Here is a 20,701-nt window from a genome sequence, read left to right as displayed (position 1 = left end):
GCTTTTTTTATATCAAGATAACATGCATTAGATCTCTGTGATTTTACAGCGAGGTGAGACTAGGCTTTGTAGGTATTACCTTGACGTAGCTTGGTGTGGTCAACTCTATACCCCCTATCCAAGTTAGACCTCAGCTGACTACATCATGGTAAAAATGACAGTGCCTTGTTTCCACTAGGATTTTACAGGGAAATAGCTAATGCACGTTAGCTAGCTCACTGTGAAAACACATGTTTTTGGCATTGTGGACATAGCCATGGCGTTAAGCCACAGTTAATATTGTATAAGGTACCATGAGTCTTTGTTGGTCATGTTTTAACACACTGTTGTTTTCCCAGGTAAATAAGCCCTTAGGGGCTTTACACTGTTGACAGCTAGGATTGAAGACGGGAGGGCCTTTAAAGAGATTTGCCCACTGGAAAAGTCTTGAAGGAAAAAAGAAAACATTTCTAGAGAAAACATTTTACATTGCCAGTAACTTTCTGTATGTTTCCCCTTTTGCTACAGTTGGTGGAAAAATACAGGTTTTTTCTCTTCACACCCCAGCCTGTCTGGATAGATCCTGCGATCAAGTTATAATTCTGTGCTAGGGACATTGGTCTGTTGCTATGGCCAATACCATGGTGTTGCATTTGCAATATCACTGCAGTATCAAGGAGGAGCAGATGGGCTAGGTTGTCCAAAGAAGTGAAAGAGGGCTTAGTTTGAACTGCAAATATTCCTTTTTTAAAAAACAAACAAAACAACCCTAAGAAATTGTTTAAAAACATGTGAGAAATAATAGGATATCATTTCTAAAGGAATATCTGAAAATTTCCAGTGTCTCTGACATATGAAGCCATCATATGACTGCTAAAAATGTCAGTGGTACCATAAAATACCAGTACAGAAAAAGGTGTGTTATCCAGCCTTGTACCAGCTGGAAAGCTCTCTAAACCGGTGTTTCTAATCTTCATAAAAAGTCCAGTTTATGGTCCAGTTGGCGCGGGGCTGGCAGGCTCCCTACCTGGAGCTCACCAGAAGCAGTGACATGTTCCTGCTGCTCCTAGGCGAAGGAACAGCCACGAGGGGTTTGGTATGTGGGAGGGGATGCAGTTCACGGTCAATGGGAGCTGCAAAGCCAGCGTTCGGCACGGGGCAGGGGCAGCATGCAGAGCTGCCTGCCATGCCTCCACCTAAGAGCAGCAGGGACAGTTCGCCGCTTGTGGGGAGCCACCCAAGGTAAGCGCCCCCAGATCCAGCACCCCAAAGCCCCTACTGTGCACTTGTCCCGAGCCGCCTCCCAGACTCCCTCCCAGAGCCCGTGTCCTGCATCCCCTCCCACGCCCCAACCCCCCACCCCCTCCCGCACCCAAACTCCCTCCCTCTTAGTTAACTGGAATTTTTCACTTACCGGCACCCCCCATTCCCCCAACATGCCAGATAAAAAAGCATTTACTGTACGTTGTTTAACAAAACCCCAGAATTTCCCATCCAAAGGTCTGAAAGTCTGGATTAGGGTATGGAAAAGATGCCATGGTGCTAACTGTATATGGGATGATTAAATTAAAAGTCCTGTCAGCTTTCCTTTTATAAAGTGGCATCCATTTGAAATCTCATCAGTTTTAAAAAAATGAATTAAAAGTCTTTTCAGTTGCTATACAGTGCTGGAGTCTGATACTACCAATGTTTCGGGTTTTGCTGTTTTTTCTAAAAAAAATTCTTACCTTGCTTTGTGAAAACCTACACAAAGCAAAACTGACCAGGCACGATGTGATGTCAAATGCACAAAGTAAACTGAAAAAACAAAACATTTTTCTCAAATCTTTTATTTCTTGTAATCTCGGGTATTACTACTAACTGGTAAAAGTTTTGAGAAAGAAGCTAATTTCAGTTTGACTTTGTCCTTTTAAGTCTTCCAAAAATACATTGAATCCTTTTCTCCAGTCATATAGCACTTTTGCCACAAACTCTGATTAGCTTCTTGAAACTTAAGCTTCAATTTTTTAGGAAAATATAGTTGAAGTGTTGAAAATGAGTTTGATACTTCCTACATTTGGAAGGATTTCACTGCAGTACAGCCCATCTCTTCTCCTGTAGACTTATTTTATTGCTCCTCTTCGCTGATAAATTTATTCTTGTATTTTTAATTCAAAACCTTCAGAATTGCAGTCCTGTGCAAATAGGGTTCATTCTTTAAAAGGGGAGCCCAGTTAGAGTGTATCCCCAAGAAGCAATACTCAGAAATGAAGTTTAAATCAGATCAAGCAACACCCTTTAACTTGAGGTGGGGGGAAGGACATGGAGGACCTTCTTACAAAAATGACCCTGTTACTTTTATTTTTTTTTTTACTTATCAGAGGACACTTCCTGACTTGTGTTCATCCATAGTCTACGCTTGAGAGTTCTACTATGAAATAATGGACTATTGTGTTCCTAGCTACAGGCGTTGTGTCTACACTGGCCTAGAGGTCCAGTGCCGTACTGTATAGTACAGTACTTTTTTTCTTTTTTTTCTTTCTCTGTGTCCCTAATAAATGGAACTCTGAACAGTCAGGATACGATAATTATCTGTTTTCATATAATGTGCCAGATCCTGTGATGCTCCAGCAAATAGTTAAAGGAAAAACACAACTCCAGTGTTTTGTATATAGAAGTGGCTTCATGTTGTGGCTGGGAGAGCAGGGATGGTGTGACTGCCCTAAGTTGTATTTGTGGATCTGTTCAAAACACATGGTAAAATACCACTTCTGTTCTTTAGTGGTTTTGCCCTCCTCTTTTGGTAGCCTTCACTATTTCCTCCTCCTCCTGGGAATGTTGACTTGAGCTATGATCAGCTCTTGATGCATCCATGCTTTTCCTTACAAGCCCAGTAGGGCCTGCTTGAAACAAGCTGTTGGAATATAAGCATTGTTTTCTCTTCCACTTCTCCTACTCCCCCACTATTTTCATTGCCCCCTACCTCCACAAAGAATCTTATTACAATACAGCCAGAAGTAAAGGATCCCTGGTTTCCTGTTTCAAAGCACCAATTGACAGGAATCTCTCTGCAAGTGCAGAAACTGGTCCTTTACCACACTTAGCATGTGAACATATGGAAGTAGGAAGTCACAAGGGGGAAGAGGGTGGCCAGGGAAGCACATGTCTGTGAAGATCACCTTTCAGAAGAATTGTTTCATAGATAATGTCTTGCATTGCTGGCTGTCCTTTCTCCCGTTTGTATTCAGGACGGACTCTATGAGTGCATTCTATGTGCCTGCTGCAGTACCAGCTGCCCCAGTTACTGGTGGAATGGAGACAAGTACCTGGGCCCTGCGGTGCTTATGCAGGTAAGAAGAAGGTAACTGCTGTGTCGTGGGGGAGGGGCGGGGGCAGGGCGGCATGATGGTGTTTGATAAAACAGGGTTGTTGAGTTACTTTCTGGCACTTCCCCTTTTTCTGAAGCCAGTGGAAATGTGCAGCGTGGCACTGTAAATCCTTTTAAGGGGGTCTTGTTTACTCAGAGCTCAAGAGCAAGGGGATTTAGTAAATAACCTCAAATATATTAAAATACTATAAAATATATTTGACACTAAACTGGGAGGAGTGGTAGATACGCTGGAGGGTAGGGATAGGATACAAAGGGACCTAGACAAATTGGAGGATTGGGCCAAAAGAAATCTGAGGTTCAACAAGGACAAGTGCAGAGTCCTGCACTTAGGACGGAAGAACCCCATACACCGCTACAGACTAGGGACCGAATGGCTCGGCAGCAGTTCTGCAGAAAAGGACCTAGGGGTTACAGTGGACGAGAAGTTGGATATGAGTCAAGAGTGTGCCTTGTTGCCAAGAAGGCCAATGGCATTTTGGGATGTATAAGTAGGGGCACTGCCAGCAGATTGAGGGACGTGATCGTTCCCCTCTATTCAACACTGGTGAGGCCTCATCTGGAGTACTGTGTCCAGTTTTGGGCCCCACACTACAAGAAGGATGTGGAAAAATTGGAAAGAGTCCAGCGGAGGGCAACAAAAATGATTAGGGGACTGGAGGTGGTGGAATCTCCTTCCCTAGAAGTTTTTAAGGTCAGGCTTGACAAAGCCCTGGCTGGGATGATTTAGTCGGGGATCGGTCCTGCTTTGAGCAGGGGGTTGGACTAGATGACCTCCTGAGGTCCCTTCCAACCTTGATATTCTATGAAAATAAATTTTGAAAAGTCAGTAGACCCACACGGGGTGCACCTCTCTCTAATCCTGTGTAATTCATCCCCAGTTAGTGTTGGTTATCCACTCTAAGCCCTGCTTGTTGTGAACAGTGTGGATGGGGCATGATACAGATGTTATGAAAGGCCTTGTGATACTACTTAACGGTTAGGTAACAAGCGTTTTTCATTATCTAACAGCCTGAAGAGCAGTAAGGCACAAAAAGACGGTATCTTGTTTTTCCACTGCTTACCAGAGGCTGGCTTGCTCTTCTGGATGATACACATAGACTAATTGGGTCATGTTCTTTACTGTCCTTTAGAGATCCCCTTTTTTTTTCCTCATTCCAAAGAAGGGTATTAAACCCACTTCCTGGCTTGTTCCAAAAGATCAGTGGGTCAATACTGAATATAATACATTTGTAGAGAGAGAGAGACTGAGCACAAGATAGAAAGCCAGGAATTCCTGAGTTCAAATTCCAGCTCTGAGACTCTCCCTCTGTGACTATGATATTTTCTCTAATTTTTCTCCCTCAGTTTCCTTGCCTGTGGTGTTAAAATGACAGTAATACTTGCCTACCTCACATGGGTGTTCTGAGCAAATAACACTTTCTAAAGTGCTTTGAAGATGAAAACTACTTAGTAGTTTTTATTACATCTTACCTGTCATGCTAATGCACTGAGCATATTGCACTGGCAGAGGAAGCAAATTAATCACTGTTCCATTGATGAAAGATCACATTAGCTATTGCAACAATTTCCAGATATTTTAACTAATTACTTCCAATAACAATTGCACACAAGATTTTAAAGAAGTAGTTAGATTTTTGCAGCATATTAAAGGAAGTGATTTAGACTCCGCACTGAAAGCCTTAAGTTAAATCATGCTTTTGATATGTATCTTTAATCAAATGCTTTTTTCCAAGTATGGAAGGATACAGCATGCCCAGTAACGCTCTGCTTTTCAGGCATATCGCTGGATGATTGACTCCAGAGATGACTACACAGAAGAACGTCTGGCACAGCTTGAGGACCCATTTTCCCTCTACCGCTGTCATACCATCATGAACTGCACACAGACTTGCCCCAAGGTATGTATCCCTCTGACAGCATGTACCCCTATGTTCACCCCTTTTTTCAACACTATGATAAATTTCGTACAAAGTATGCCTTGTAAGGTATCATTTGAAAACTCATAATTTACTGATCATTATTGTTCTGGTAAAATATGTGGTGGTGATGTATATAAAGTTATAGGATTCTGCTGAATGATATTAACACAAGAATGTTCCGAGTCTGGGGAAGAGTCAAACCAGTTCCCCAGAGACACAAGTTTAGCCGACACCACAGCCAGATGTCAGCAAGATCAAATGGACTATCACCTGGTTAAGTGGCCACCCTTTGGCAGGAAAGAGGATGTGGGCAAAAATCTACATCTTGACAAAAAGAAACAGCTGGGGGTTCTGTCCACACAGACTTTGTCTCCTGAACCTCAGCTGGAGATGATCCTCAAAGAGGAGAAAGAGTTATAATTTGGGGCATCTCCTATCTCTTTTTACCTGTTCCTCCTTTCTACCCACGGTTTCCATAACACCTGAAGAAGAAATTAAACAGCTCTGGACTGGGGGAGGGATCTTGGCTGAAAGATTCAGGCTTTGTCTACACAGGCAAGTGAAAGACACCACTTTTGTCGTTCAGAGATGTTTTTAAAAAAAAAAAAACCAAACCACTCCCACCCCTGAAAGACAGAAGTTTTGTAGACAAGAAGTGCCGGTGTGAACAGCGCTTTGTAAAACGCTAATGCCACTTGTTTAGGGTGGAAGTTTCTCTCAGCAGGAGAGCTGCCGACAAGCAGTGGCTAGGCTGCACGCCTTTTAACGGCACAGCTGTGTCGCTAAACACCGCATAGTGTAGACATAGCCTCAGTCATTACCTTCTTTCTACTGTTAATAAACTTGTCTTACTGTTTTATCTAGACCGGTGGTTCTCAACCTTTCCAAACTACTGTTCCTCCTTTCAGGAGTCTCAAGCTCGAGCCCCCTCCTTGGGCCTCAAGCGTGTATCTTAGCTTTGTGGGGCCCCGGGCAGTAGCCCTGCTTGGCACCCCTAATGTAGGCCCTGCACTTGCGACACCTCCCCCCTCCCCGCAAAAAAACCTGTCCTGTGACCCCCAGGTTGAGAAACACTGATCTAAATTAATTGACATATGTTAGGGGGCTTATTCCTTCACCCACTTACTTCCGTGGTCCTTCTCGCATGAACAGAGAGCAACAATACCGGAAGTCCAAAGGTGCAAACAATTCGATGTTTATTGGGGTGAACTTCCAGCAAGCATGATTTCAGTTTCCTTCCTTAGTATCCTGCTTCCCAGCTCTGACAACACAGAGCCTTACACTTGTGTCCCTGTTCCCATTCCTGCCCTTAGCAAAACATGATTCCAATTTCCCCACTCCCACCCACCCACTCACTCACTCACTTCCTGATTGACTGCAGACTATATAGTAAAACTTGAGTTCTGCTTAGCTATACCTTAACCAATCATTTTCCTGAAATTTAACTAACCAATCCTAACATATTGTAACATGATTATGTAACCAATTATATCCCACCACCTTAATTAGTTTACACCCAGCAAAATTAATTATACAGCAGACAGAAACAATCACAGAACCAGACAGAGATTATACAGACAAACAATAGCAAAGTGGGAACTATAATGACAAAACCATACAGAAGTGAGGATTTCACATCCCAGCTATTGATAAGTGAGTTCTTGCCAGACAGGATGCTATCAAACTAAGTTTCCTTTTACATTTTCTAGGCACTTCCCTTTCTCTGGAGGTGATAGGCACTATCAGGACAGGATTGTATTCCTAACAGCCCAATAGCACCTTATTTCAATGTGACTAGTTTGGAATGTGAGGACGTGACCGGTCACTTCCCAGCTTATGGCTGCCTCTGCTGCTTAGCCAAAGGCCTTAGCCTAAGCACAGGGCCTCAGACTGTCACAGTAAGAGAAGGCCCTTACACTGGCAGACAGTGATTTTGATTCTTTCTTTTATACCTCTAGAACTAGCCAAGTGATAAGAATACACCTAAATTCTTAGAGTATAGGCCTTTACAGACAGACCTGAATATCTATATCCTAACAACATACCCCCTGGAAGACCTCTGTATGCACCCAGGAGTACACGTACTCCTGGTTGAGAACCACTGTGACTGGAGTCCCAGGGGAGCCAGCTGAGGTCGCTCGATTAGGGTGAACAGTAAAGAATGGGGCAGACAATCCCCAAAGCTGGTGGATATTCCAATACTTAAATTTACCAAGCCAGCACAAAACAGCTTCTACAATACCTCACTGGTTACCCAGAAGCCAACAACACCATTCCCTTAAAGCAACCCAGCCTCAGGCCTCCACCCAGACACCCAAGTCAAATATGATGAGGATTACTGAAAATCTTATTCATCATATAAAAAAATTCTACCAATCCCAAAGGATCAGACACATTACCTCCCAGGTTAATGAAGATTCCAGATCTTACCCAAATAGATGCTTTCAGCCAATTCTTATTAACTAAACTAAAATTTATTGGAAAAATAAGAGTGTATTGGTTAAAAGATCAGTATACATACAGACATGAGTACAATTCTTGAGATTCAAATTCATAGCAGAGATGGGAGCTTTGTAGTTGCACAGAGCTCTTTCAGAATTAGTTCATAGGTTATATTCCGATATATATTCAGGGTGGTCCAGTCAGGAATCTCAGCCTTGTGGCTTAAGCTTCCCTTGCATGAAGTCTCAAGCAGAAGCTGAGATATAATAAAAGGATTGGGACCCAAAACATCTTTATATAGTTTCAGGCCTTCTTGTAACAGCTCGGAGTCCTTCAGTGAACAATAGGCAATTATGGAGACTTTTGAAGTAGATCCATTTCCTAAGCATCACTGGTAATTATCTACACAGATTAACATAAGGCAATTGCCTGTTTTTCCACCATTCGCAGATGATTTGCTATACATTTCAAGGAGAGATGAATATAGGATATCCTATGTTTACAGTTCATTTAAATGTTAAGATGTCCTTTTGATCTCTGAATTAACAATACAGCATAGCCAGGGACTGTTTGATTACATTGTTAACCTCTACCAATATATATGTAAACACACACAAACACAAACATTATCTACTAATGTGTCTTTAAGTGTTGGATTTGGATCATTTATCCTGCGGGATGTTTAACCCTTTCTGGTCATGCGTCACAAACCACTGATCTAGACCGGGGTGTTTGGATTGAAGTGTTTGGGAAGCTCCATTTAGGATAACAAGATCTGTGCATATCATTTTCTATTAATAACATGACAGACTTTATATGAGCTTGTGTTGCCCAGTAGAGGGCTGGGCAGTACGAGGTGTTCATTTCTTGAGGGAAAGTCCGGGACTGGGAATTTGCTTGTGTCTCTCTGCTGTGTAAGGTGGCTGGCCATAGCACCCTTCACAGTATAACAGGGAGTAACTTACATGCCGGAGGCTGTGTGTGATCAAATCAGGAGTGGTAGCTCTCACAACAAAGCAGTGTAAAAAGCATCGCAGGTTGGAGAACTGAGGGGATACAGCTGTTCACCGGGTCAGATTGTGCCCTGGGTAAGGTCACACCCTCCCTGCCTGATCTCACTGCTAGGATGTTTGCAAAGATGATGTGCGGTGGGAGCAGGTGAGTAGAGTCCCATGTAGGTTGTTAGACGATCAGGTTGAGGAATGAGAGCGCATCAGGCTGAACAAAACTTTAAACTTACCCTCTGAAATGTGCTGTATGCTTATGCTCAAATAAATTGGTTAGTCTCTAAGGTGCCACAAGTACTCCTTTTCTTTTTGCTGTATGTTCTTGTGTCTGAACAATCAGCTGCTGCACTTGTATAGCAATAAGTGAAACCTATCATGGAATGGAGCGGTGACTGAAGCCCATTGTTTGTATTACAAGCAATTGTGACATCTCTTCTCCCTCACCAGTGGGGGTCATAGGTGCAGGGGTACTCGCACTCAGGCTGTGGGCCCAATGACTGGGGTGCGAGCAAGAAAGTCTCTTGACTAACATGTTTGTGAAATGCTGGGATTTTTTCCTAGGAACATATGCACCCCCTGAGCAAGGGGCCTCATTACCTCCCTCCCACCCTAAGAAAAAAATCCAGGAAAGAGTCTTATGAGCTCCAAGAAAAGGAGTACTAGTGGCACCTAAGAGACTAACCAATTTATTTGAGCATAAGCTTTCGTGAGCTACAGCTCACTTCATCGGATGCAAGACTCCAGAAAGTCTTGAAAGCTGCCTTCTTAGGGAATATTTGCCATGCACTTCAACTCAATTAGGCACAATTAGTAGTCTCTGCTTCAGAGATTAGGGCTATAATAGCAGTGGGAGGTGCAGGTAAGGACTGCAGTGCCTTGACTGAGTTGTGGTAGGCAAGGGAAGTCTATCGTGGTTCTAAATTTTGGTGTTCGACCATCAAGAGCAGTACGTTTATCCTCTAAATAAGTATCTGTTCATATTCCTGCCGTTCAGGGTATCACTGAAGTGCTGTATAGCGTGTGAGTGTGTGAAGAGGCTAAAGTGGGCTTCAGCTATGTCTGGGAATTGTAATGCAGTGGGAGCCTGTTACCAGGGCCAGTTTAGGTAGCTCCCAGTTTGCTTGTTAATAACGTGCAGATCGCTACATTCAGAACGACGGGAATGAATTTTTCAAATCAAATCTGTGCAGAAAGTAAAATCTCCATCATGTAGTGACCTAGTGAGTTGTCATGGCAGATAATCAAGTTTGAAGGGGTCTAGCTCTCCTGCAAATAGTAGTATTCTTTAACTCTACGTGGGTTGCAGCTGGAAAGGTGTGAAATTCTTCCCTATAGCTTTTTGAAAACAGCAAAGAAATTGCTTCTAATCAGATTTACAACTGAAAGCCCACTACCTAATAGGCAGGAGGCAAATGCCTGCTCCAGGACTACATAACTCTTGGAAGTAAGATTCTCAGGGATCATCCATCTCTACAAGTGCTGATCACTAAAACTCAGTGCTTCTGTGCGTATTAAATTGTGATTCCAGGTTACATTTATTGCTGACTTCTAGAGAATGTAGGTAACCAGTTACATTTGGAGCGAGATCATCAGTTGATGTGAACTGATGTAGTTCCCTTGAAGTCACTGTTCATCTATACTAACAGAAGATCCTGTGTGTGCGTGCACAGGTGAGAGGGAGAATTGTGGGAGCATTATAATGAAGCAGCAAATCATGGGTTTTGCATTTCTTACCGGTATCTATGACTTATTAGTTAACAATCACCATGTTTCAACCCAGACACTGTAACCCTGGGTCTTCCCTTGGTCATATCTGAATTCTCCATGATTAGCGGTCTGGCAGGGTGCTTGTGATTTTTCCCTTTTATGTTGAGATTAAGCATACTCATTTAGTTAGGCAGCACTACAGGATTATATAAAGGCCTTTCACGGCATGAATGGTGGCTCTACAATACAACAACAAATCCTTTGGAAAACTGAACAACCAGAAGCATGATGGTGTGCTAGAATCATTTTTGTGTTGTAGCCTGAAGTGCTTTTGCTTTCTATCCCTCAGGTTCCATTTAAGATGCCGTTCTTGCTTTTCTCCTAGTTTTAAATAAAACATTAGATTTTGTATCTTGACTCCAGTGAAACTTACACAAGAGACCATCTTGATTAGGCAAGCTCCTGCCTTCGGCGCCCATGTGAAAATACCTCCAAATGTATTGAGTACAACTCTGCTCCAACTTAATCAAGAGATCTTATCTCTGAGCCGTTAGGTTTGTTGTCAGTCCCTTGAGTGGCTGCTTGTTAGGTCTTGCTATATTCAGACCAAAAGATAACAAATATTTTTGTTTCTTAAAATGACATGGGCTGGTGCTAACAAATATATATTGTGGCCCAGGAAGGGGCTGCAAACATTTGAACAAGGGCCTTTTTTGAAGATTTTATCAGGGTCAGAATTGGGCACCATTGCAGAGAGGCAGCTACCTGCTGGATGTGTCCCCACTCACCCCACCTGGCTTGCCTCTTCCTCTCTGCTCCCCCCCACCCCCAGACATTGCTCCACTCCTTCCCTGAAAAGTTGGAATTGGGGGTGCAGTGACTTTGCATCTTCTCACATTATGGTATGCAGAGACATCCAGGATATCGCCTGTCTTGTCTGGGGCAGATCATAACTGAGTGGCTCCCCTGTGCACCCATATCATGCGAACAACCAAAAGGAGACACCATACTGGGGCTTGCCATGGGAGCAGGTGGACTCTACTTTTATTTTTCAAAATGAGAAGGCGTGGATTTTGCAGCCCACACTCTGCCAGCTTGTCTCAGTGGGGCCGGCGTGGCTGTGAGCTTACAACACCAACCCAGGTTGATGTAAAGGAAACTCTATTAAGTGTAGTGTTAATTTCTCTGTCCGCTAACTGTTACACTTTGTCTTTGTAGGGACTGAACCCTGGAAAAGCAATTGCCGAAATCAAGAAAATGATGTCAACTTACAAAGAGAAGGCAGTCAGCGCATAATGCTGTTTCTTAATCATAGACATAAAACGCACATACTGTAGCTGAAGGTAATTTATATCTGATTTAGAAAGAGGGTTCCAGCAGGGACTTATGTTTTCCAGAGATATGCATGTACAATAAATACTGTAAAGAACAAATAAGAGCTCCTACTTTATTAATATAATTGAACCAACTTCTCTCTCTCCCCTGTGCCTCCTGGATGAATTTGTAAATTCCAGCTGAAGTCTGAAATTGGTTGACCTTTGGTGTGTGCAGGTTATGGGAGTGCTACACCTCAGGCTTCACTCTAAGATTCTGGATATGGGGAAGTCCATCTGTTTCCACGTTGGCACCACAGCAAAGTAGTAACCCGAAGACGATAATTCATCTGATAACGTTCATTCAAATATAGCCATCGCTGAGGTTAAAGGTATGGGAGAAGCTTTCAAGGAAGGTGTGTGGGTAGAAATTACATGTGATGTGGGAATCATCAGCCTGAAAATTTGGGAGGTTTTATGGGAAGAACCTTGCCTGTCAATGAAACTGTAACTACCTAGGTAAGTGCTATGCTGCCTCAGACCAGTGGTCTCCCAGCCCGAGAACTTAATGATCCAACCAGCACAACAAATTCAGGGATGAATCCTGGTCAGGCGCTGCGTACATTGCATACATGCTAAGAAGTTGTCCGCATCAGATGCTTCCGAGTGCAAGAAACCCTGTAATGCAAAACTGTGGAATAAGCTACCCATAGTGGAATGTTATTTATTCCCCTGTTAGTTACTGGTCTGCCCTGAAGCACGAGGAGTTACATCCCTCCTGAAGCATACTTCTATTTAATGGAACCCTGCGTGTTCTTATCCATATAACTATCTGCTCCTTTTTTGAGTACGTAGAACTCTGGGGTGCTCTCAGAACGTGTGGCAATGAGTTCCATAGGTTAGCTATGGATTGTGGTTAAATCAATTTTCAATTTGCTTCCTTTTCAGTCTCATTGAGTGCCCCTTGTCACGGAGTCCAATGGGCGATACTCTGGAACTGCTCCCCATGAAGCCAGTCAGGACTCTGGGGCAGTCGCCTTTCTGTGAGCAGCCTGTCTTCAGGACACACAGCTCACCCAGCTTCCACCTTCCTGGGTCTGACCTCGGAGCATTCAGCATCCTCTGCCCCTCCGTGTGCTTCCCACAGCGAGTCCACCCAGGCGGGCTCCCGGGGAAGCCAGAGGGTCCTGCCCCCCAACTTCGCAGTCAGACGTGACTCTCAGCCAGACAGTAAAACAGAGGTTTATTAGATGACAGGAACATGGTCTAAAACAGAGCTTGCAGGTGCAGAGAACGGGACCCCTCGGCTGGGTCCATTTTGGGGGGCAGTGAGCCAGACAACCACGTCTGCCCTTCACTCCATGTCCCAGCCAGCCCCAAACTGAAAGTCCCTCCAGCCCCTCCTCCTCTGGGCTTTGTTCCTTTCCCGGGCCAGGAGGTCACCTGATTCCTTTGTTCTCCAACCCTTTAGCTCTCACCTTGCAGGGCGGAAGAGCTCAGGCCATCAGTTGCCAGGAAACAGGGTGTCGGCCATTCTCTGTGTCCAGACCCCTGCACACACCTGCCCTCTAGGGCTCTGCAATGATCATACACCCTTACCCCACCCCCTAGATACTTAAGAACTTCATAGGGGAACTGAGTCACCCCCACACTATTCAGAGGAAACATTAAGAACAGTCCCACTTCGTCACATCTCTCCCCCCTTCGAGATCGAACTGAGCGGGGTCACTTAGGCAGTGACCTGGGGAAGTTCGAAGCCGCCAACTTTCCCATGGATGCCCCAGCATCTCTCCCATTCCTTGGTAGGAGTTACACCAGGCCCTTCCAGTTTCACGCCCTCCCTTAGGTCGGGGGTGGTCGATAGCACTCACAGGCCGCATGTGGGAAGGTTTATGCGGCCCGTGCCCTTTGGCCACCCCAAAACCCCAGGGGGTCAAACTGGGATTGGGTCTTCTCCCCATCAAGCAGGCCAAACACAGCCACTTGGTTATAGGACGGTTTAACTTTCTTAACAGCTTTCACTTCATCTGAGACCTTCTCAAGGCTCTCCACACTGGATCTTTCAACAGGACAGTCAGTGGATCCATTCACAACAGAAAATTTCTGGCTGTTAGGAACTGAAACTGTCTTGATTAAATCACTTTCACACCCTTCAGTGGCAGTAAACTGCTTGCAAAGACTCCATGAGGATTCCCTTCCCTAGGGCTTTTCTATGCAACAATTCACCCCTCACAGAAATTCTGCCCTTACCCTCTTTACCTAGGGCTTGCTCTAGAGGAACACTTTCCTGAGCAACAACAGACCCTTTCTGGGTCTCCCTTACGTCCAGAATTACCTCTGGCCCATCCGGCGGATTCCTACACAATCCCCTTTCAGGCAAACTGACAGACTTCCTAGAGAAAAGGTCAGAAGCATTCTCCTTCCCTTTGCCACACACAAGTTCAGGAATCTTTTCCTTCTTGCTACAGGTTTCCACACCCTCAGTAGGTAACACAATCACACACCTTCATGCTCTCCTTGTGCCCTGGCTCGGATCTCACCCTGACTAGACAGAGTTGCGACACCCTTTCCCAACAAAACACTAGCAACAGGCAAAATACAAGCACCAGAATTGTCTGGGCTCTGGGATTTTACATAGACACTAACTGGATGCGACCTAGTTACAGGGCCATTCTCCTGAGCAGACCCAAACTTAGGACCCTTCCCTTCCTGGGCTTTAGCTGAATCCAGAACCAACTCTGAGACAACTGCACGACCCTCAACCGTCACAGGCTGAAAGGCCCCTTCTGTCTGCTTCACAGACAAAGAAGAGCCGGACACACTTTCTCCTTTCCTAGACACACAGCTTGGGATCTCATTCCCCTTGTCCCAGCACACAAGGCTGGTCACAGACAACTGCTTGGAGATCAGGGTAGCTCCCTCCATAGGCAAGTCAATACCCCTGACAGACACAGGCACATTTCCTTCCCTGTCCCAATTCTCCACCCAGCTAACAGGTAAGGTCCAGGGACACTCATCTTCCACTCTCCTCGCCTTCCCACCCTGCTGACTAGACACAGCCATCGGCTCACAAGGCTGCCTAGGCTCATCCAGACTTTCCTTACCAACACCTTGCCACTCCCCACAGATCCCCTGCCCTGCCTGTGTCTCCCCCCACTCAGCTGGGGTCTTATCTTCCCCCTTGCTCAGCACTGCCCTTGCTGTCCCAGTGAGGGTAGGCAGCGAGCTCGCTGCTTTCCTCACAGCATCAGAGCCAGCGTGAGCCCCTTCTCCAGTGTGCAAGGGCGCAGGGAGCATCTCTCTGTCCCACCCAGCCCCAGGGGTCTGGTTACAGGCAGGCAGGTAGCCTGAGCCTAGCCGCTCCTCCCTGCTGCCAGCCAGGTCATCTGCATTTTCACTGACCATTTCCCTCTCCACCGATTGGTTCCCTGGATTCAAATTCAAACCCTTGGCAGTTACAGGAGCAGGGTCTGGATCCTGTCCCAAAGAGACACAGTCACCCCACAACAGGGTCTCGCAGCCGATATCCCGGAGAACCCCAACAACCAGCCAGCCTGACCCCTCCTGGGTCTGCACAGGGATCTGGGCAGTAGGCAGGGCGAGGGGCTTCATCCCTGGGACCCTTACCCAGCTCACACAGCCCCTCAGCATCTGAGGCTGCACCACCCAGGGCCTGACAACAGTTCTCTCTGTCCCAGGATCTCGCCACCCCAGGAATGTCTCCCCATTGACCATCACCTTCCGCTCCCCCTGGGGGTCCGAGGGGCCCGACCCCAGGAAACTCCACACAGACATATAGGTTGGGACCAGGAGTGGGAGCCCGTCCACCTCCCCATCCATCTGGCTGACGGAGTCTACGGCCTTGGGACCCAGCGAGGGAGCTAGACACCGGGGCTTTTCCGCAGGGTCCCCCTGGTTCAGATCTCCAGCCTGCTCAAAGGCAGTGAGGTGGGCATCCACATCCCCCCACTCCTTAACCAGGGGCAGCAATTTAGTCTCGAGGTTCCCTGCGGAACTGGCCCCCCGGGGTCTATCCCCACTCACCCCTGGGAGGTCCCCTAGGCCTCTCCGCTCCCCCACCGCCAGTTCATGCTGCTGCTGCTTCTGCAGCTCTTTCTCGGGCTCTCGCTGTCTCTCACAGTCCTCTTGCTCTCTCGGACTCAGCTCCAACCCATGCATCTCCGATCCCCGGATGGGGAACCCGATCGTGAAGACCCTCGTCTGGTCGGGGACAGGAGTCTTGGCGATGCCTGGCTCCCACTCCAGCTGCTCCCAGATCCTGCGATAGCCCCATTTGGGTCAGGAATCTGTTCCTAGAGCGGTCCTCCTCCTCCAGCTGCACGATTAACTGTGCCTTGGTGAACTTTCCAATGCTCAACCCTCGCTTTCTGCACAGGGTTACAATGTCCTTCTTAAGGAAACAGTGACAGGCCATCACTCCACTCTTCCCACGTTGTTGTGGACTCACAAGCCTGTGTGCTCTCAGCTCCCCACGGTTTCCAGGAAGAACCCCAAGTATGCCAGCTTTTTCGAGGTCACCACCTCTTTGCCAGGGTCGAGCCGCAGACTCCTCCACCCCTTGGACTGCTCGCTGCAATCCCCAGGGGAACCCTGTTACTGCAAAAGTCCTTCTCTCTCCCAGGGCCAAGCCGCAGGCTCCTCCACCCCTGAGCCTGCTCACTGCAGTCCCCAGGGGGACCCCATTACTGCACAGTCCTTCTCGCTGGTCACACACTCCCAGGGGTTTACCGCCCCCTGAAACCGCTCCTCTCTGAGCCTTCAGCACGCCTGGTCCTCGTCAATCCCCCTTCGTTTTATTGCTCCCCAGTCACTTACTGCAGGAAGCGCCATCCACGGGGTGCAGTGCATCCCACCGCTGCCACCAGTTGTCACGGAGTGCCCGGGCGATGCTCTGGAACTGCTCCCCATGAAGCCAGGCAGGACTCTGGGGCAGTCGCCTTTCTGTGAGCAGCCTGTCTTCAGGACACACAGCTCACCCAGCTTCCACCTTCCTGGGTCTGACCTCGGAGCATTCAGCATCCTCTGCCCCTCCGTGCGCTTCCCACAGCGAGTCCACCCAGGCGGGCTCCCGGGGAAGCCAGAGGGTCCTGCCCCCCAACTTCACAGTCAGACGTGACTCTCAGCCAGACAGTAAAACAGAGGTTTATTAGATGACAGGAACATGGTCTAAAACAGAGCTTGCAGGTGCAGAGAACGGGACCCCTCGGCTGGGTCCATTTTGGGGGGCAGTGAGCCAGACAACCACGTCTGCACTTCACTCCATGTCCCAGCCAGCCCCAAACTGAAAGTCCCTCCAGCCCCTCCTCCTCTGGGCTTTGTTCCTTTCCCGGGCCAGGAGGTCACCTGATTCCTTTGTTCTCCAACCCTTTAGCTCTCACCTTGCAGGGCGGAAGAGCTCAGGCCATCAGTTGCCAGGAAACAGGGTGTCGGCCATTCTCTGTGTCCAGACCCCTGCACACACCTGCCCTCTAGGGCTCTGCAATGATCATACACCCTTACCCCACCCCCTAGATACTTAAGAACTTCATAGGGGAACTGAGTCACCCCCACACTATTCAGAGGAAACATTAAGAACAGTCCCACTTCGTCACACCCCTGTGTGCTACATATTTCACTCAGTTGCAGCTGACCTGTGGTTAATAGTTCCTGAAAGCCATCAGCACCGGTTAACATCCTAATTGGATACAGATCCACAAGATTCCATGTGCAAATATTTTAATGGCTTTCAGCTAACTGCAGGCACATGTCCCCTTTAACTTATTGATATGTCTGTATTCTATTACATCTTCCCTTCTGCAAAATCTACAATCTCTTCCATCTATGGGAAGAATTTAGTTTCCTTATGAATAATTTGTTACCTTATAAAAAATGTTCTCTCCATGCTCCCTATTGCTAAGAGGCAGAGCAGCATCTGAGTAGATGTTCATATCTTCATCACATATTGTTCCTGGAGTCAAATGAATAATCTCCTCTTGAATTCTGGTGAATTTTATCTGCTGACAGCTTAAATCAATTTGCTACTTATCTTCATGATGCCAGAGGCAAAATCATATATTGAGTGAAAGAAACCCTGCAGAAGGCAAGGAAAGAACGAGAATAAAGTTTGTGGCGCACCATCAGCATTATCTGTGTAGAAGGTTTCCTCTGTGAAACAAAGTTTTGATGATTTCTTAAGACTGTCTCTTCACCTAAGAATAAATAAATCCCGGCCATGCAGAATTTTGTTTTAATGGGAAGGAAAGGGAATGTACCGGTTGGCATATTTTAGGGGGATGTCTTTTTAATCGGTTTCCACTAGTTGAGGATTGAAGTCCATGGCCTATACAAAATTAAAGATTTACATTTTTTGAGCTCTTCATGTCAAAAGCATCCCAAATACAGTACAAGGGCTGGCCCCTGTGTCCATCACTAGGGTGGCTTTACCTGTTGCTGAAATGCAGCCACCTCTGCAGTAAAGAAGGTAGCAACAATTCACTCTCCATCCTCAACTCTTGTGGAGAACACTGTATGTAGCGGAAAGTGCAGGGAACCTCAGGTCTTTACCATGTAATTACCAGAGCTGGAATTTGCCTGGAGTGTGGGTTAACATCCTTCTTCTTCAGCTGCTATGGCTTCTTTTCAGATCAGGGAGGGTGCTGCTTACTGGTTAGCTCCAGTTCCGAATGGCTACAGCAATCCAGCATTTATGATAAGCGCACTCATCTCATTCTCTTATTTATGGGTCCGGCTCTAAAATTCACAGGCCATTTTGGTCAATTTCACAGTTGTAGGATTTAAAAAATTGTAAATTTCATCATTACAGCTATTTAAATCTGAAATTTCACAGTGTTGTAATTGTAGGGATCCTGACCCCAAAAAGGGGTTGGGGGGTTTGCAAGGTAATTGTACGGGGGGGGGTTTACAGTGCTGCTGCCCTTACTTCTGCACTGCTGCTGGTGGCAGTGCTGCCTTCAGAGCTGGGCAGCGGCTGCTGGCTGGGATCCCAGCTCTGAAGGCAGAGTCGCGGCCAGCAGCAGCGCAGAGGAAGGGTGGCCTGGTGTGATGTTGCCACCCATATTTCTACACTGCTGCCTGCAGAGCTGGGCCCTCGGCCAGCAGCTGCCACGGTCCGGCCACCCAGCTCTGCAGGCTGCAGCAGCGCAGTTGTCCAGCTGCGAAGGCAGCACAGAAGCAAGGGTGGCAATACCGCAACCCCCCTAAAATAACCTTGCAACACCCCCCCCCCCCCGCAACTCCCTTTTGGGTCCGGATCTCCAATTTGAGAAATGTTGGTCTCCCCTGTCAAATCGGTTTAGGGCAAAAGCACACAAAAGACCAGATTTCACAGTCTGTGATGTGTTTTTCATGGCCGTGAATTTGGTAGGGCCCTATTTATGGCGGCATGGGAAAGAGACAAGTGAATGCTGAGTCTTTGTTTCAGCTTACCTGGCCAAGCCGATGCTCAGTCGGAAAGCTTAAAAGTCAAGGAGGCATAGCTTGGTTTAAACAACAAAGGGAAACTGTAGAGTCATAAAGTTTAAGGCCCGAAGGGAGCACTAGATCAGCTGCGCTGAGCTCCTGTGTATCACAGGCCACCCACCCCACCCTGAAACTAGACTGTGCCCACAGGCTGAGAATAGCAGGGACCAAGGTGCACAAAGGCCCCTGTATGACGGGGAAATGATTATGTAAGATACATCCAGGTAATCCTAGCAAGTGACCTGCATCCACAGGCTGCAGAGGAAGGTGAAAAATCTCCAAGGTCACTGGGGGAAATTCCTTCCTGACCCCACCTATGATAACTGATGAGATCCTGAACGCCTGAGCAAGAACCAGCCAAGCACCGGAGGAAGAAAACGCTGGGTGCCACCTCAGAGCCCTGCTCCATCCCATCCAATGTCCCATTTAAAGTCATGGCCATCCCTGATGCTTCAGAGGAAGGAGATTTAAAAAAATAACAGAATACTTGGGGGGAGTGCCCTTCCTGACTCCTGGAGGTGGCCAGTTTCAACCCTGAAGCATGAGCTTTGAGGATAAGGTAAACACTAGAAATGAGCCTCATAGCTGCTAAGCCTGCCCCCTACTAGCAGATGAGAAATAAAATCCCAGGGAGGGAGAGGAATTGTTTATGGTGCCCATGAGGGTATAATTAGGATTAATTGCCCCACTGAGAAGGTCAGTTCACATGAGGAATAGTCTCCAAGGGGAGATGGTGGAAGCCTCAGTGAGTCATTTAAAACCAGGCTTCGTGGCACACTGGGCAAACAGTGACCAGAACCATCCTGCGCTGGCTGAGTAGAAGGGACTAGATAATAACCTACCTGGCCCCCAAGAGTGGCATGGTCAGCGTCAAGGGGACTAATTCGGCGGATCGCAGAAGAGAAAGAGAGGGTGCGGTCCATAGCTGTACATATGAAGTATAGATGGAGGGACACACAGAGCTCTAGATAGTGTGTGTCAGAGGTTGGGCAGCTAAAGCAAAGGAGGGGAAGTCAGGAATGGACTTTGCCTCTGCCACAGAAGTGGGTTACCCCCTGCGTAACCGTGGGCAAGCCCAGTCCTCTGCTCGTGCCTCAGTTTCTCATCTGTAAACCGGGGGCGCTGGAGTGTGTCTAATACCCGGGGGCGCCCTCCCAGCTCAGTCCTGCCGCAGGCGGGCTCTTACCAGGGCTCAGAATCGGTGCCGGGACCGAGAGACCCTCTGCGGGTCATGATCTGGGGGCGTCGTGGCAGCTGACCGGGCGTCCTGGGTAAAGACAGGACCCCGACCCGAGAGGACGCCCGGGCAGAGAGAAACTACAAGTCCCAGCCGCCCCTGCGCGGCCGAGGCCCGCCCCGCTGACCCGCCAGCTGCGGCTCCTTTGTGTCTCCGAAGCAGAGGGGCCGGGGCGGCGCGCGCGGGTTCGGCTCCCGGGGGGCGCCGGGTGCTGCTGATGCGCGCAGCCGGGGCCGCCATGAGCGCAG

General features: G+C 47.3%; 2 protein-coding genes and 1 long non-coding RNA gene across 3 annotated transcripts in view; 2 read left to right on the top strand and 1 right to left on the bottom strand.

Annotated features, from left to right (window-relative positions):
- Window positions 1-11,857, top strand: part of SDHB (succinate dehydrogenase complex iron sulfur subunit B) — a 19,250-nt gene extending 7,393 nt beyond the window's left edge. The window contains 3 exon segments of the mRNA XM_007069289.4: window positions 3,207-3,308; window positions 5,125-5,247; window positions 11,643-11,857. Coding sequence (XP_007069351.2) covers window positions 3,207-3,308; window positions 5,125-5,247; window positions 11,643-11,720 — 303 coding nt within the window. The 3' untranslated portion in view covers window positions 11,721-11,857.
- Window positions 9,284-20,528, bottom strand: LOC119563938. Its single transcript, XR_005222723.2, has 3 exons — window positions 20,403-20,528; window positions 17,617-17,828; window positions 9,284-12,415 (listed from the first exon to the last, which is right to left on the bottom strand). It is a non-coding gene; the product is annotated as an uncharacterized LOC119563938 (long non-coding RNA).
- ATP13A2 (ATPase cation transporting 13A2) overlaps window positions 20,524-20,701 on the top strand; it is a 71,125-nt gene continuing 70,947 nt past the window's right edge. The window contains exon 1 of the mRNA XM_037881012.2: window positions 20,524-20,701. Within this exon, the coding sequence (XP_037736940.1) occupies window positions 20,671-20,701 (31 nt within the window). The 5' untranslated portion in view covers window positions 20,524-20,670.

This window comes from Chelonia mydas, chromosome 18 (genome assembly GCF_015237465.2).
Source record: "Chelonia mydas isolate rCheMyd1 chromosome 18, rCheMyd1.pri.v2, whole genome shotgun sequence".
Taxonomy (NCBI): Eukaryota; Metazoa; Chordata; order Testudines; family Cheloniidae; genus Chelonia; species Chelonia mydas.
This window is presented reverse-complemented; position numbering and strand designations above follow the sequence as displayed.